We start from the raw sequence: 17780 nt of genomic DNA, 5'->3' as shown, positions 1-17780 counted from the left end.
TATACATATTAGTGTAAAAAAATCACACAGCAACATACCTTAGCTCTCCTGTAGCCAAAGTTGCTGCATAGTATACAGAAATGATACTGTGAAACTCAACATAGAGAACAGAAATTATTGACATGAAGTATAAAATGACATACACAAGGTAAACATGTAGTGTAAACCTGTTATATAACGAAGTGTTATAGGAACATGTAATACAAAACTATTAAGTCTTCATAAAAGTGGTTTTAGTCAAGTCTTATAAAACAAGATTTCCAGGTATATGTGATTAAAGACGGACACAAATTTTTTACCCTCACAGCTGTGGCTAAGTTGAATGGGCATCAGCTTGCAGAGCAAAGTTGCCAGTTGGATTACCGGTCAGGCACATGCCTGGGTTGTGAGTTCGGTCCCCAGTTGGGGTGTGATCAATGTTCCTCTCTCACAATGATGTTTCTCTCCCTCTTTGTCTCCCTCCTTTCCAATCTAAAAATAAACGAAATCTTTAAAAAAATAAATATGGTCACAAATTCTTTACTAATCCTCCCACTGAGCAGCGAATTCTCACTAGCTTCTGCTTAAATCTAGGTTGGCCTTAGCAACTTGCTTAAACAACAACATGTGGCAGAAGTGATATTCTAGAACCTCTGAGATTAGGTCATAAGGCTTGCAGCACCAGCCTAAGAATCTTGGAACCATCTCTGGGAGCCTTGAACTTCCATCTAAGTCCATTACCTTGAGACTACCATGCTGGAAAGGGCACATGCAGACACTCTGGTTGACATTCTCAGCTGCGGCCAGTCGTCCAGTCTTCCTTGCCTAAGTGTGACATATGAATGACTCTGTTTCTGACTTTCTAGACCATTCTATCTGCCATCCCAAATGGTCTTTGGGAATATTTCCAAATGGTCTTTGTCAACACCAACGGCAGAGCCATCCTTGCTTACTGAGTTTTGCTTCAATTCTAACCCACAAAAGTGTGATATAATGAAGTGGTTGCTGTTTTAAGCCCTTAAGTTTTCAGGTAGTTTTCTATGCACCAATACATAACCAGATTGTCAGGTAAACAAGTGGGGAAGGATATTTCCAGCAAAACAAACATGCATGCTTAAGGGCCAGCCACACTGAATGAACTCATTTCCCACGAACACTTTGTCCCACTCCATCTCACTGTATCTTCCACGTGCCCTAACCTTCTCCTTCCCCATCCTCAAATTCCAAATCCTACGTAACTTTTTTTTCTGTTTTCTTCTGTGTTCCCAGCAAAATGGCACTTTCTGCCTCCTCTGGACTTGTATAATTCTACCTCTCTAATAACTAAGATTAATAAGTCTCATTTTTCTGAAGAAGTGAAAATTTATGCCCTTTGTTCCAATTAATTAATAGTGCCCCCTTTCACTCCCAAGTGTCCCATTTTAGTCAGTACATCATATGGTCACCCTGTGCTTAGCACATTACTTTGAATTGCAGTTATTTGTGTAGAACTTTAGCTCTTATTCTAGACTATACGGTTACTTGCAAGCAAGTACCATGTATTTCCGTCAGTAACTACCTACTGAGCATCTACAGTATGGCAGATGTTGCTCAGTGTGTTGCCCTGTATATTCTGACTTTGCCCAGCGCTTGATGTAATGGAGGCTGTGGCCCGATTACCTCACAGCTGAACCAATTTGAGGACTGATGAGGACAATGTCTGCGACTTGGAAAAGGTTCCTTTCATGTCAGTTTATTATACAGGCCGTGCAAAGGATACCTGAGACCAAAACAAAATTACATGGTTAGAGTAGACGTGACTACTGGGCCCTCCCCTTTTCTGTATGGACTCACATCCGAAGTCTCAGCTTGTGCATCGTGAGATATGCGCCAGGTGTGCGAAGCCCAAAACCTCAGCCCACTATTGTTCAGGCTGGTGCATAGAGAGCGGGGAGTGGTTGTGTCAGTCTGGTCCATGTCCAAGTTTTTAGACCCTACTTTCCCGCTGCAATCATCACATAACCTAGTTACTGACGTGGTAACTTTCTTTCATTGACACTGGACTTAGCGGAAGTCAGTGCAGCAAGCCTGGCCACCGCCAACTGGAAAGGCATTCAGTGAATGCTTAATGAAAGAAGTCAGTAGAACCACATCACTAACGAAAGCCATGGGAAAATTTAACTTCCCTAGCTGGTAAAGGTTAACTAAAGACAGAAAACCTGTGATTTCTAGACTGTTCTTCCAACTCAACCATCAAATTTGCTAAATGCTTTCCTTACACCTCTGGTCTTTATTTATAAAAGCAAACTCTCTCTTCTTCTCCATAAGGCTCTAGGCCTTCTTAAGGTAGCTTGCTGTTGACCTCTGATCCTCCAATGTGAAACTGTTCTTAGAGAATGAACTGTGACCCATAAATTCATAACAACAAATTTTATAAGAAGAAAAGGATGTGATTTTATTTTCAAGATTTTGGAAATTGTTTTCAGAAAAAAATAAAGTGACAAGAATATATAGAAAAACTGAAATATTCCATTGAACTATAAACTCCTAGCAGAGCAAGGGACTTTTGAAGTATGAGTCCCTCTTCTTCTTGAATCATGTCTAAAATGTCCCTCATTCTCGTGACCAGCCTCCTCAAATCTTTCCCAAGTTTGGTGTACTTCATCTAATAAAAACAACAAGTAATTTTTAATCATTTCAAAGAAAGAATAAAATATGGGTGAAAGGCCTCTTGTGTTACGTGTCTTTAGAGAAAGGTCGTATCCTTGAAGCAGCTTTGTAATATGAAGAGCACAGTACTGGCTTTGAAAACAACAACAAAAATTCTGTGCACGTGCATTATTTAAATGTGAATGGCTGCTGTCATCTTCCTCTATAAAAAGTGACAAGCTGTATTCCTTCAAGTACATTAATGTAATTGTAGTTCATATACTTTTACACTTGGGATGAGGCTGAAACAAAAACAAAACAACCAGCTAACACAGAGCTGTTAATTAAAAAAACTTCAAAATATTAATTATTGTGAGAAGCGATCAAATGAAAATGAATCTTGGATAACAAAACAAATTTCCAATTACAGAAACAAATTCTATTATTTACTGAAAATTTCTACTCTCGGAAAATCCTGATTATAATAAAGAGATACATTAAGTGGAAACAGTTTAAGTAAATGTGATTATTTGGTTCATTCCAGAAGGTCTACTGGTCCAGCTGCTAGCGAAACGAGTCTCTGAGTTCTCAACGAAGAGTGACCAGTTCTTCCGAAGAGGTAGGGTGAATGGCAACCGTGTTGTCAAAGTCGGCTTTTGTGGCTCCCATTTTTACTGCAACAGCAAAACCCTGCAGCATTTCATCACACCCAATTCCTTGCATATGGATCCCAACCACCTAGGAAACGAAAAAGATACCTAATAGATAAAAAACTCTAGAACATTTACAACTCTGATGACACAGCCTACGAGGTCCTGTGTGGCCCTCCCTCAACATCCCTCCACAGCCCACCTCACACAGCCCTCCCTCAGGCTTTCGGCCTCGCTGGCTTCCCTTCTGCCCTGAGTACTCACCGTGCTCTCGTCTTTGCACACATTGCTCACTCTGTCCCAACAGCTTTCCTTTCCTCTTTTCAGGGTGAAAGCCCATTTGCTCCTCAGAGAGCTACGCATTCCTTCCCTGGCAAGTTTAACTCTCACAACCAATGTTTCTCCCCCATGGTTCTATCAGGACTGTAACATTTTATTTATTTATTTGGGGACCGGAGAGTTGCAGTCCATCTTTCCCGTAAGACTCGAATCTCCTCACAGATGAAAAGGCCCCTGTCTGCTTTTGCTCCCCTCTCCATCCCTATGGCCGAGCGCGACCACGGCCCTTCGGAGGCAGTGAGTCCACACACGCTGGGTGAGCGACTGCTGGAAGGGCCGTGAAGGGGCATTTGCTCCAACTCCCATTTTCCAGTGAGGTTTCTCCCTATACTTTAAAACTATGAGTTCATGTTCATCTTCAGCAAATACTTTTAGGGTAACCAGTCCATTGAAAAACAAAGTTAAAGAATATACAATTCGGCCACAAAAATATTTTGTTTAAAAACGTATCAAGAATATACTTAATATTAGTGAGTGGTACCCTTGAGAGTGATTAGGATGGTAAATTCTACATCTTGTGCTTTTTACAATGAAAAAAAGTATACTTCAATTTAAAACAAAAAAATCATATAGTAAATGTGCATTACAGAGCCGTATTATTAGGTACGTATTATGATCTAAATTGAATTTACAACACCAGAGTTTCTGGTGATGGCAGGCACTTCATATCATTTCTCTCCATATCCTGGTTATTAGTTTTATTAGACTGTCAGGTAATGTTTATCAAACAAATGAATGATAAAGGGGATGAAGAAACAGCTGATATTTAGTAGGGGCTCTGCTGATCCAACCCCTGGAAAGCTTAGGCTCTTGAGGAACATTCAGGGTCAAGAAACAGTGACCTGCGTTTTGCTTCCAACCCGTGTCCTTTCTTCTCTTTGCTCTGAGTCTCCGCGTCTGCCCACCCTCGTGAGGGTGACTCGTATGAGCCAGGGACCATGTCCTGTGGCCTTTGGAGTATGGGGCCACTGAATCGAATACAGGCTATGCTCTTTCTGATGAGAACCTGGAAAAATACATCTGAATCTTCAATTAAGCCACTGTCCCTCATGAAGGCATGTTCCCAAGGCATACTGCTAAGTGGCATTTCAGTATTTAATTCAATTTGTAGAAAAGCCCACTAGACTGATCTAATGCCAAAACAAAACCTAGACTTCAGACATTCTGTTGAAAAAAAAAAAACAACAAATCTGTTCCTAGTCATACCAAAATCACAGTAAGATACCACTTCATATCCACTCGGGTGGACAGAGGAAAGAAGACAACAACAAGTGTTGTCTGGGGTGTGGAGAAACTGGAACACTCATGCATGGCTGAGGGGGATGGAAAATGGCAGCCAGTCTGGAAAACTGTTGGGTAGTTTCTCAAAATGTTAAACCCAAAACAGACAGTTTTACTGGCTAAACTTCCTCTGCTTCAGTGATTGGTTATGTTAAATTTATCTGGCATTAAATTCTTACACTTAACACTATTCCTGAGTTTCCAATCTACTCTGGCCTACTGGTCAATGACAGTGAGCTTTTTGTGGGTTTCGACCTTTCCCCTAATGTTTGCTGCGGGACCTTCTTTCTAAATGAAATAGTATGAAGAACCTTAATATACAGACAAGACAGGTAAAAGTGGGACTGCACCAGCAGAATCAGAGAAGGCTTAACCACATGGTCTCCTCCCTCCCAATCCCACCACCATGCCCCCATCCCTGCCAACCGTGACGTCACTCTTTGGCTTACTGGGTTTTCCCCATACCTTCTCTTCTTTGTTAGCACAAACCATTTTCATCACACATTTTGTTTTCCTTTTGGTAACTGCATGATACATTGGGGTAAAGGTAGTGGAATAGATCTTCACATTTTCTTTTCCATATTTACATATGGCATTGTCTATAATGTACAGGAAAAAAAGCATCTATGAAAAAAACTGAACAATTCCACTTATCAGAGAGCAAGAAGTTTAACAACCTAATCAAATCACAAATACCAAACAAAGCCACAGTGAGCAGTAGCCTACAAAATAAAGGCTGATGTCGTGAAAGATAAAACACTGAGGAATTCTGTCTCTAAAATAAAGGATACCAAAGAGTTATAAAAACTAAATGCAGTGCATTATCCTGGACTGAATGCTGGACTTGGGAGGAAAAAATGTTAAAAATGACATGTTTTGCGATAACTGGCAAAATTTGAGTAAAGTCTAAAGTTTAGATAATATTGTATGAATTTAAATGTTCTCATTTGAAAACTGCACTGTGCTTTTGTAAGGGATGGCCTGGTTCTTAGGAAATAGATACTTAGGCGTGTGTGAGTGTGTGCGCGTGTGCGCGTGTGTGTGCAGAAAGAAAATGACAGAGTGAAAATGTTAAGGGTATGAGGATCCTCTGTACTATTTTCATAACATTTCTTTAAATTTGAAATGAGTGCAAATAAAAAAGCCAAAAAAAGCCAAAGAGATAGGCAATGTGTTGCAGGAGAAAAGGAATTATGTTCTCAAAGTGGCAGTAGTCGGGGAGGAAATCGGAACTGGAACAAGAGACTAACCAAAAAGGACTGTAATGGCGGCAGGGGGCGGCCAAGCGGGGCGGGGGGGGGGGCGGAGGTTGCTGAGACAGGTTTAGTCAGCGGACAGGCACCTAGTTTCAGGCTGGGGCTGGAAGGAAGGAAACCATAACTGATCTTTGTTTATAAACACCTACCTTCTGTGAGTCCCACTGTGCCAATAGGGGGGTGGCTGAAGACCACCGTGGGGATGTTGTCATAGTCTAATTTGGAATCTTCTTTGCATTCAAAAAGTCTATGCGCGAGTTTTCGGCCAGCAGCTATGGCAACTGCAAAGATATTTTTAAATCAGTGGTTAACTTACTGCTCATTTTAACACAGCACAACCGTTCTAATCATTAAGCCACCTGGTTTTACATACTAGCTCTGACAAAATTTTACATCATTATACTATCTATAATGGTGTCTTCAATATAAGGAAGATATATTAATGCCTTAGTTAAGAATTCAAAACTAGCAGCTTATGAAAGAAAAAGAAAGAAAGAAAAGAAAAGAAAGAAAGAAAGAAAGAAAGAAAGAAAGAAAGAAAGAAAGAAAGAAAGAAAGAAAGAAAGAGAAAGAAGGAAAGAAAGAAAGAGAAAGAAAGACAGACAGACAGACAGACAGACATAGGTACAAGTTCCTAATCGATCTGGCAGTTACCTACCTAATGAGAATATTAGCTTTTTGATACAATATTTATGGAGCAAACCATATAAGTTTCAAGCATCTTCAGTTCTACTTTACAACCGTACTCAGTTCACACAAACATTTTAACACTTATTTGAAATTATTTTATTTCCTGTATTTTATAAAAGTTTATTCTCCTCAGCTGTTTTTATTCCTAACAGTCTTTTAGAATAAATGCCTAAGTTCAGTAAAAGCATCAGTTATTAATTTTATTGATTTCAAACTGACAGGTCCCCCCTCCCCCAAAATAAGATATCAATAGGATACATAAGAAATTTCTTCACTTGGACATACTTTTAAACTGTTAGATTATGTTTTTATTTTTTTATCCTCACCCGAGGACGTGCTTATTGATTTTATAGAGAGGGGAAGGGAGGAAAAGCAAAATCGATGTATGTGAGAGAGAAATATAGACTGGTTGCCTTTCATATGTGCCCTGACCAGGAACCAAACCCACAACCTTTCAGTTTATAGGAAGGCACTCCAACCAACTGAGCCACACTGGCCAGGGCTGTTAAGATTGTTTTAAAGTTTTTGAAATGTTACCTGTTATTTTGCTTTCTGTTAAGAGAACTTCCTAGAGATACTAAAAGGTTTCGGGTGTGTAACTGGGGAAGTTTCCATTCTGAGGTAAGCCCAGGGCCACGCTGGAATGGCTGGTGAGGTCCCGGAGGGGTTTGGAGTGAAAGCACAAAGAGTGCTGTTGATAATAGACAGAAGCGGGACAAAGAGCTTGGAAAGGTGCCGGTTAACTCAGGAAGCAGGCCGAGGTATGGGATTCAGAGGACAGGGCCAGTCTTGGTGGTATCAAGACTAAACATCACATAAGAATCCCACGCTAAATTACTTCTTCCCAAAGCCACTTCCTGCCACTGGCAACCACATACAACTCAGGTTCCAACTTACAGCATTCTTCAGAGGGTGACTATATCACTTATATAAAAATTTCAGTCCTCACTAGGCATTTTGAAAGTAGAAATAAGTATTATTCAGAAAATGTTAGGCACCCAACCAATGTCTGTTTCAACACATTTTTATCATTTTAATGACATAAAGACACCCATCCTTTTACATTTGCTGAAGCAGATCTGACTGTGAACTGCTACACGGTTTTCTATAACACACAGAGCCTCCCTTACCCAAGGAAAGAAGAAACATTACCTGGAGTAAGAAGAGCTTTTCCACACACATCCCCAACTGCATAGATGCCTTTGACGTTAGTATTCTGGAATTCGTCTACATTGATGTGACCTTTGTCATCAGTCTGAATCCCCTAAAATTATGAAGGGACACCATGTAAACAGTTGGCCTATCTACAAAAATGGAAGATCAAATCTCTGGGTCTACCTCATTTCAGGCACCTCTTTGGCCTGAATTTCTAAGAACCACAGGGCTCAACCACAAGGTGAAAAAATCTTAGCAAACTGGCAACACCATTGCTTCTACTTAATTTAAAAGGGAAATATTTTATCAGTTTTGAGGCCGTTTAACAGGATTTGACTTTGCAATGTACATCTCAACTGGCCAGGCAAAATGAAAAGGAATCACTCAACTATCAGATGCGGTATTTGCTATCCCCATGTAATCCGTTTAGGACGTGCTTTTCCACTTCTCCTCCTGAAGGACACTAACTCATACTTGGAGGGTCGCAGCCCAAAACAGTCAGCAAACCCGGATTTGTTTGAACCTTACCATTTTATCTTTAAAATTCAAGCAAATTTTGCACTGTACCCTAAAAGATACTGCTGTTTCCTTAAAACAAAACTTCTTCCCCATATATCGAGTTGACTTTTTGCTCTAAAATGTGTCATGCCTATCTTGTTGTGGCTTTCTAGATCCCACCTGTATATACTCCCGTGTGAGACGCAGAGAGGCAAGAGAAGTAGGAAGTAGGAAGCTTAGCGGGTAAGAGTACATTACCTTTGAAGCCAGACAGAGCTGGGTCAAGTCCCCGCTCTGCCATTTAGTAGCTGACACCTTGTATAACCACCTATTTATCAACAAACATTTGAACTTCTAGTACTAATGACGCATTAACCTAGTCATTGCGAATGCATTGGCAAGTAACACAAATACCCGCCAGCTCCACAGAGTTCCTAGCCCCGAGTTATGTATTAGCTCTGTGCTCCCGGTTTCTCATCCTTACACCTCCGAGTTGTTGGCAAGATTCAGTTAGGTTAGCAACATGTTGACAAAGCCTGCACATAGGCGTCATTCAACCTGCATTACAAAACATATCTTAACAGCAAATGAGATTAAAAACTTTGCCTCTTTTTAAAAAAATTCAGCAAATATAGTTGAAAACTGGACCTGTTAATGCCTATATCTGTACAAAGGCAAAATATCTCTTGAAGGGTAAAAAGCTGAATGACTGGTTTTGTTACTGTGAAAATAGTTTTACTAAATTTCGTTGAACAATAAGCTTAAAAACAAGTAAAATATCTCTTTGAATATTTTATTTTTTAATGCTAAAAAGTAAAAATGGAAAAAGGACTCTGTAACAGACTGTAATATTAGAACATAAATCAAAATATTATATGCTTCTCCAGAGGGTCCATCAAATGCATAAACTTCAAGCATATAAAGTATCTATTATTACTGGTAGAGTAGTATAGCACTTCAAAAAAAATCACCGTCATCATAACCATCAACAGCAGCTGGTTAATATTTATTAAGTTAGTAAGATCCCATACTATACGCTGGGATCTTAGTGAATTACTTTGCATGTACTTTCTCATTTACTCTTCTTTATAACTCAAGGAGGCAAGCACTATTATTATTCCCATATTCATAGGAAGCAATTCAACTTAAAAGTAATTATGCTACTTGCCTTGTAAGGCCATGCAACTGGTAAGTAATAGAACTAAGGTTCAAAATTGGATCAAACTCTGGGACCCATGCCCCGAGCTACTCTATTTGACTTTCCTTCGAAACTTAAGAGCACAAAGAAAAAAGCTAGTGATAACACTGGTAGGCCAGCTTCACATCTATTCCCATTCCCAAGCGCCACAACGTCCGGACGACTTACACACCCGGCTATTTGGGGAGAGCTGCGGACAATAAGGAATGCGGCAGGGCTTTAAAATGCAAGAATAGTAAAAGGAAATCTGTAAGCAGGAGGCTAGTTAGGAAACTGCTAGACATTCTAGATTAGAGGTGGCAGGAACCTGATCCCGGGTAATGACACAAAAGAGAAAATCTTTTAAGTTCAAAGAAGCAGTAGGAGGATTTGATACAAACTGGATGCAAGGAATAGAGGAAAAAAATCCAATGGAACCCACCAAACTTTGGGGGATCTGGGTGGGCTGGGGGGAACACAGGGCAACTAAGAGATTTAAGAATGTTTTGGGCAGACTAACGCAGCTTACCACTTTGTTTAAATTCAGGCCTCTCGAATTTGGGTCCCGTCCAATGGCCCAGAGCAGGCAGTCAACACCTTGCAACGTGACAAAGGTGGGTTTCCTACCAGGAACTGAAGTAAGGATGCAGAGCTCCAAGCCAGAGGAAGTCTTTTTAACCTCCTTGACCTATTGGCAAATAAATGTGTTAATTGTGGGGGAAGGAGGAAGAAAGGAAAGCAAACAGGAAACTAAAATTCCTAATATTTAAAAAATCCCCACTGAATCCTACACATGAACCTTACGCGCTGGCACATTTACATCTGCCCCAAAGCCACCAACACTAGCACTCCTGGGAGCCAAGACTTTCGCAGTTGCCCCAAATCATCCAGCCAATGGCCAGGAATGGCAGCTCCCATCACCCTCGTATTGCTGCAGCTTAAAACAAAGTACCCTAAACTGCGCCTTTAAAACCTGTGTTAAGATTTTAACTCATAAGTCTAAGCAGAGTGCAACTGGAGTATAAGGAAGATGAAAAGTGTCACTAAGAAACTTTTCATACTGTACAGTTGTTGCTTCTCCCTGGAGATTTTGAACCAGAATGTGGCAGGGGGTGGGGTGGTAAGAATTAGGTCAGGAGAATGGACCCCACGTGCGGTTTAGTGAAGGTCCCAGATGATTCTGATGCTGACACCACCGCCAATCTAGTACTTTCACATTCACAAAGCATATTCACATTTATTGTTATATGCGATACCGCCTACGGTGAAAGGGCAGAACTGTCGGGAAAAAGAATCACTTTTAAGAGGCTAATGCTCCAGGAAAATTCTAAAGTTTAGGTGATTCCCTGAACAGTAAAGCACTCTGTAATTCCTTCCATCTGCAAATCCCAAAAGAGTGTGCTTTAAAAACAGACTCCATAATATTTCCTGAAAAATAAGGATGTTCATTAAGGCATCTAAGCACAAAAATTAAAGTTTTAGTTCTAACTAAAGTCAACTACCAGATTTCTAATATTTTATACCTTGACTTCGGTAATATGTTACGAAAGATATAGCAGCTTAGAATAAAGAAAAGAATTGGTAGTACTCTAGAAAAGAATAAATTGATGCGGGTAGGCAAAGAGCTTGTATATATAACACTAATAGGGTGAGGCCAAAGGCATGAAGCGTGACTCACGTCCGAGAGACAGCTAAGGGCTGTAGGTGCGCCCTGGGCCGGCCTTACCTGCGAGTACTTCAGGACCTCTACGCCAGCGTTCTCCAGCTCTTCAGTGCAGTTGGAACTGATTAATGAATCAAAATTTCTAAGCACCTGTATATAAACAGAGGCAGCAGAGGGATGGTGGTAGGAAAGGAAAAGGCCTTGAATGAAGATATGCTACACATCTGGCGGGGAAATTTCAGTATCATCCTCCCTCTTTTCTTCTTCATTCATATCCATATTGTGGGTGCAGTTTCCATAAATCTATCTTCCTACATCCCCACCAATGTCCGTATTACATCTGACTTCACCAACTGTGTTTTCGCGTTAAATAGATGGGCAACCTTCAGGCCCCACTACCTTCACCATGTCCCTTCCTCCCAAGCTCGTTTCTCTTCTCCGTAAGTCTAGGGACCAGAAATTCTTTCCCTTTTCAGTATGCCAAGGCCAGCTTTCCCTCGGATATGATGTAAAATCTCCTTAACCAGGAAGAAAAAACAATACAATCATTTTGAAGATTTTTTTTAACATTAGTCTTACTATTTAAGGTTTCAAACTATTTTAGGGATGTAAATTTGGTTAAATGTGAATTCCATTCCTATTAGAAGTTCCCAACAAAGTTAAAAACATTGTCTTTTTTTTTCTGATATGGTAGGTGTTGTTCTAGAGAACGTCTCCTTCTCTATCCATCTATCTACTCATCCTCAAATCTTTCTAATGATCTTGTGGGGTTGGCAATGTTATCCCCATTTTTTTTTTCAGATGAGAAAGCTGAGATTCCAAGAAATGGAGAGACTCTTCGCAAGTATTAGAGCCAGGACTGAAATTGAGCTCAATCTGATTCTTCAGGTCCAGTTCTCTCCATGACATTCTGCACTTGCTGCTTTGGTTGCATTATCTTGAAGGCCATGCAAAGACCCTGGGACCATGAAGAACTGACCACTGTGTGCCTGTCAGGGCAGACGGTTTCTGCTCCTTTACCCCTTGCAGGGCTCTACATCCTGGGAAGGCACAGAGGACAAGGGGGAACGAAGGTATAGAAACCACCCTCCTGCCACATCTGACAGATGGGTTTACAGTGTTAGTGACGGGAGAGTAAAGACATAGGACTTCTTCATAGTCTTAGAACCGAGGCTCATTAATCTCCCCTTGATATCTGTGGAAAGACATTATTTTTTCTTAATTGAGTTCGGACTACCACGCTGAGGTGAGAAGTTCAGGGCAATTGGTAAGTCATATCTTCTAAGGCACTTACATAGTCTTTAACACAGCTGTGATTACAATATTCTAACACTTCACCTTTCTCATAGCCATCATGTGCTTAGACTTTGTCAGAATGCTATCATGAAAGTTAGCAGACATGCAGTGGGTGCCTACTGGCAGGGCTGTGCTCACATAAGGACACCTCTGTTCCCTTTCCAGTGAAGAAGAGACATGCAACTCTTGCAAGCTACACTGAGGTCAACACTGCAAATTACTGATCATTCATTCCATCAACGAATATTTATTAAGCTCCATTATGGGAAAGACATAAAATATCAGAATAAAAAACAGGTTAATAATGAACTTAAAGGATGTAGAGATAAGGTGGTTTGTAAGAGACAGAAATTATACAGAAAAGAACAGGAAAAATTTCATGGAGTATGTGCTATTGGCACTGGATCTTGATGATTTGGGAAAGGAAAGCACCTTAAGTAGAAGAGCCCTTACAAATATAAGGAGATGGGACCAGGTTACAGGTGGGGAATAGGCTAGAGAGGGTTCAGCAACTTCTGGAAAACGGGGGCATGGCTGATGAGACCACTCTTATGAGGGCTGAGTATGTACTTGGAGGGATGCTCAGGCCGGACCGGTCACAACAGCAGATCGAAGTGCACAGACGATATTTAGGGAGGACTTGCCGGTGATGGCGGCGGTGGTAATGACGGAGGTGAGGACCTCGGTGATATCATGACAGGGGTGATGGAAGAGGACACTCAGCGGGAAAGGCAGCTTTTTAGAAAGGAAATGGAAAAACCCACACTTGTCCTACACATTACTGGTGAAAGTCTATCCTAATTCTTCTTAAGGTATGCAACCTCAAAGACGGTAACAGTCACCGGGGAGATCAAGGATTGATAATGTAGTAGATGTAATAGCCAGCTGAACTAACTAGAGAAGGCCATGAAGCTACTGAGATGTCATCAGACCTCCTTCAAACAAAAGGAGACACAATTAAAAACAAGTAAAACTGGTAACAAGGAAACAACCTAAGGTATACAATTAACGTATAGAATCCAGTGACACTGGATTAACGGGTAGTATTAAGTGGAACTTGTGAGATTTAAAAAGCATTTGGCGCTTACATGAATAAGCAATGTTTTTAGTACCTAACATCCCCAAAGATATCATTATCATTTGTTAATTTTCACTTAAGATGCTGAAATAGCTATCCTTCGCTTGTGCTTATGAAGTTCCCTGGATATGAGCATCAATGAGCATCACAGAACCTTGAGTTAACTAGGAGCCACATGAATTCTACAGTGTAACATCATTGGAATAAGAAACAGAATTGGCATAATAATTAATCTAACTTTTTGGTACCAGGATTTTTGTTCTTTTTTTCAAAACTCTGAACATCATTTCCAGTTGGATTTCGATGTTCACATGATGGCTTCATTACTGCCCTCGGGAGACTGGTCTGCAAACTAACAGCTGTTACTGTCTAGCAGCTTTTCCTTTCTTATAAACATCCTCTTTCTTTCTCTAGGGATTTCTTTCTGATAACACACGTGTAACACATGCCAAGGAGGGTAAAGGGTGGGGGGGTCATGAGCTGTTCCCAGCCTAGTTCTAAGACAGAGTTACACTGGGAAGGAAGCACAGGCAGAAGGAGCCACTCTTGGCAAACAAGCCACTTTTCCAAATGCAGGAAATGAACCACTCTACTGATAAACTGCTGCAGTTTATTTGCTTATTTATGTATTAAATTCAGGCTAGCTATCCCTCTGCCTTCCTCCTTCCAATTTGCTGGATATATTCCAGCAATGCAAAATAATGTTTACCTATTAAAAAAACCCATTATCCAGGACGTAATTCTTCTGGGAGTTAATTGTATGACAAGCCTCAAAGCCAAGGAGAAAGCTCCTTAGAGTCTGGCTTAGAGTACAAGCTGACCAGGATTATCAGTTTTCCTCATCTCCCTCCATCTGCTCAAATAATCAAGAATTTGAATCATAGCATTGGGGTGGTCAGGGATCTGGTAAATCCTGTTCTGAAGGCATTCAGTGACTTGCCCAGGCCCTTACTGCCCCACGCCATGTCTCTGAAAGGTCCAATACTGCTCCACAATCATGGTGCTAAGCCACAATTAATCAAAACAACACACAAAGCAACACTTCATCATTAACAGCAGACATGGAGGCAGCATTTTAACAGATAAAAATATCGGCTTGGGCGTCTCAGACCTTAGTTGACTCAGTTTTGATACTAATTAGCAGTTGCAAAACCTCTCTTGGCCTTAACATGAGGTTCCAACAGATGGTCTATGAACTTTTTTTTTTTTGTGGTAAAAAACGCATTACATTAATTTACTAACTTAGCCATTTCCAAGTGCACAGTTCTAGAGTGTTATATTCCTGTTGTTTGCTGATCTCCAGAACTTTTCCTTCTTGGAAAACTGAAACTCTGTACCCCATTAAACAACACTCCCCATTTCTTCTGGCCCCCAGCCCCTGGCAACCACCATTCTACCTTCTGTATCTATGAGTCTGACTACTCTAGAAGCCTTGTAGAAGTGGAATTATATAGTATCTGTCTTTTTGTGATTGGTTTATTTCATTCAGAATGTCCTCGAGGTTCATCCACACTGTAACATGTCAAAATGCCATTCCTTTTCAAGGCTGAATGATATTCCACTGTATGTATATACCACATCATGTTTATCCATTCATTCAATCAACAGACAGTTCGGTTGCTTCCACCTATTGTGAATAATGCTGCTATGAACATTGGTATGTAAATATTTTGGTTATGTTTCCTTTTATTGCAAAGGACTTAGATGACTGACTGTTAATAATCCAATACTACCTAATCATATGAAACTGATTTCCAGAATAATAAAACAGTCTGTTCAATTTAGCTAATGTTCACATGTAAGCCTGCATGTCTCCTAATTAAGGCATATACTATTTAGTACTTCATAATGAAAACACCAGCCAGTTTGATGACATCAAAAGCATTATTATCAACTAGCAGCTGGCAGCTGGGAAGACTTGAGGCCTAGCTCAAATGGCTTCTATGCAGTCCTTTGAAACAAAGCAACTGACCTCCACATGCTTTGCACCCTAGGAGTTAGTGACACCATGAGAGGAAATTCTCACTGTAGATTTTCAAAAGATTTAACATCAAAGAAAGAGGAGGCAAAAGCAAAGAGTTGACCTTGTCGTGCCGTATCATGAGCGACGTCTTGGAGCCCAGGGCGGACAGGATGCCAGCGATCTCCACGGCGATGTACCCTGCACCGACAATGACACTGCGGCTACAGGGAAAGCACAGGGTGAACATCCTCACACAGACTTATTTGGAATAATTTTAGATGCACGGAAACGCTGAGAAGCTAGCGCAGAGATGTCCTGTCTACTTCTGCCCAGTTCTTCTGGAAGTTATTATCTTGCACAACTATGGTACAAGTGTCAAAACTAAGAAATGGACATCGGTACCATTTGAATAAATTCATTTAAATTCGCATATTGCTAGCAATGCCAGTTTAACAAATGATTTTGAAATATTTAAAGGACAGATATCTATATAATAAAATGTCTTTGAGGGCAAGTTTAGATGGACTTGTATCACCTAAACAAGACGAGTCATGACCACGTACGTCATATCATTCAGTCCTAAAACCAAACATTGCAGGGTGGATCACAGGGAAGAAAGGCTGGTTCATGCGCTGCAGACAGAAACTCTAAAAAGACTGCTTTTCTTTTCGTCAAAAGACTGCCTGGTTTGCATGTCTTAACAGGACATTTTCACTGCAGTGATGGAACTGACCTCTTGACTTGTATTAACTGGGACTCCGGAGAATTAAAGTAAAGGTGTGGGCATGACTTTTTTCCGAGAGTACTCTTATGAAAGCTGGGGACAGTGACACAAGGGAGGGCATAGTTCAGAGGGCGCAGCAGAAGAGCCTTGGCAGGGCTGCTTTGACTCAATGGAAAGTCAGAGAAAAGGGGCTTCGGAGAAGGGTTCGGGGAGTCGCCTGGGATGAGCTGCTGCCGCCCACTGCTCCCCTGGTTGCAAGTCTCATGGGGTTCCTTAGGGTTTAGGAGAGAAAAGGAAAGATGCACGCCTGAGAGGAAAGAACGCGTGGGCGTGCTCCCAGGAAAGCTAGTGAGCCACCTTCAATTTTCAGTAATCCCCCATGAAGGCCTTTATAAAAGCACAGGATTAGGAGCTCAGATTGGACAGCAGCACTCACAGGGAGGAGCAGAGTTGGGCAATACTGACCCCAGAGTGTTACTCAGAAGGAGATTAAGGAGATTAAGCCCTTGGGCTAGAAGTTCCTGTGTTTCATCTCTTCATGAGTGAAGGGAGGATCCCTCTAACGTGGAAAGCCTCTAACTGGCAACTTGTTCAAATCAGAGAAAAAAGCTTCCTCATTATCTTTTTTTCTCTGTGTATCTAAACCCATGACAGAAGTTTACTAAGGTTATTTGGACCAACACATATAAAGAACAATTTCAGAAAATCTATTTTTTATGAGACTGACAGAGCTTTTATTTACAGAGATCCCTCTGCACTAGCTGTTTTGAAAGCCAGAATCAGTCTCTGGCTGGGTAGCTCAGGTGGGTAGAGCATCGTCCCAATACACTAAGGTTATGGTTCAATCCCCAGTGGGCACATACCAGACTCAACCAATGAATGCATAAATAAGTATAACAACAAATTGAAGTTTCCCTCTTAAATCAATAAATAAAAATTAAAAAAAAAAGACAGAATCGGTTACTTGAAACACTATCAATTGATGCTGTATCAAGCTGAAGACAGACGATAGTTTTGGGGCTTTCCTATTTATTCTTCAAAATCATCTGTGTTTGGTTCTGGTTCTAAAAATTCTGCAATGCCCTCTGACCAAAGGCATGGAAGACCTGAGTCACTTAATGAGGGGTATGAGTGAAGGAGCTACCCAAGGTCATAAAAAAAGAAGAGGCAGGAGAACAGAATTCAGGAAACGCCTGCATTTAATGGGTGGGGTGGCAGGAGTGAGAAATGTCAGCAGGAGAGGCAGGGAGAGTGAACACTGAGGTCAGCAAGGACCCCGGCTTACCCAGGCAATTCTTCCAGTTCAAAAAATCCATCGCTGGTTATTCCTAAGCTGGCACCTACGTAGGAGAACGCACTATCAATCACACAGACTGAGCTTTCTCTTAGAAAATAGTCCCGAG

The 17780-nt window shown here is 40.9% G+C and overlaps 1 protein-coding gene across 1 annotated transcript in view; it reads right to left on the bottom strand.

Moving 5' to 3' along the window:
• Positions 1-2413: 2413 nt before the first annotated feature.
• Positions 2414-17780, bottom strand: part of GSR (glutathione-disulfide reductase) — a 34858-nt gene continuing 19491 nt past the window's right edge. Inside the window, exons 6-13 of the mRNA XM_054566069.1 lie at positions 17663-17717; positions 15775-15874; positions 11380-11466; positions 10183-10341; positions 7976-8087; positions 6283-6414; positions 5343-5476; positions 2414-3345 (exon numbers count right to left, since the gene is read on the bottom strand). Of these exons, the coding sequence (XP_054422044.1) occupies positions 3196-3345; positions 5343-5476; positions 6283-6414; positions 7976-8087; positions 10183-10341; positions 11380-11466; positions 15775-15874; positions 17663-17717 (929 nt within the window). The 3' untranslated portion in view covers positions 2414-3195. The remainder of the gene's footprint in view (positions 3346-5342; positions 5477-6282; positions 6415-7975; positions 8088-10182; positions 10342-11379; positions 11467-15774; positions 15875-17662; positions 17718-17780) is intronic.

This window comes from Pteronotus mesoamericanus, unplaced genomic scaffold (assembly GCF_021234165.1).
Source record: "Pteronotus mesoamericanus isolate MK-2021 breed Mesoamerican mustached bat unplaced genomic scaffold, CSHL_Meso_final contig_169, whole genome shotgun sequence".
Classification (NCBI taxonomy): domain Eukaryota; kingdom Metazoa; phylum Chordata; class Mammalia; order Chiroptera; family Mormoopidae; genus Pteronotus; species Pteronotus mesoamericanus.
The sequence above is the reverse complement of the archived record's forward strand: the minus strand, read 5'-3'. Positions and strand labels throughout refer to the sequence as shown.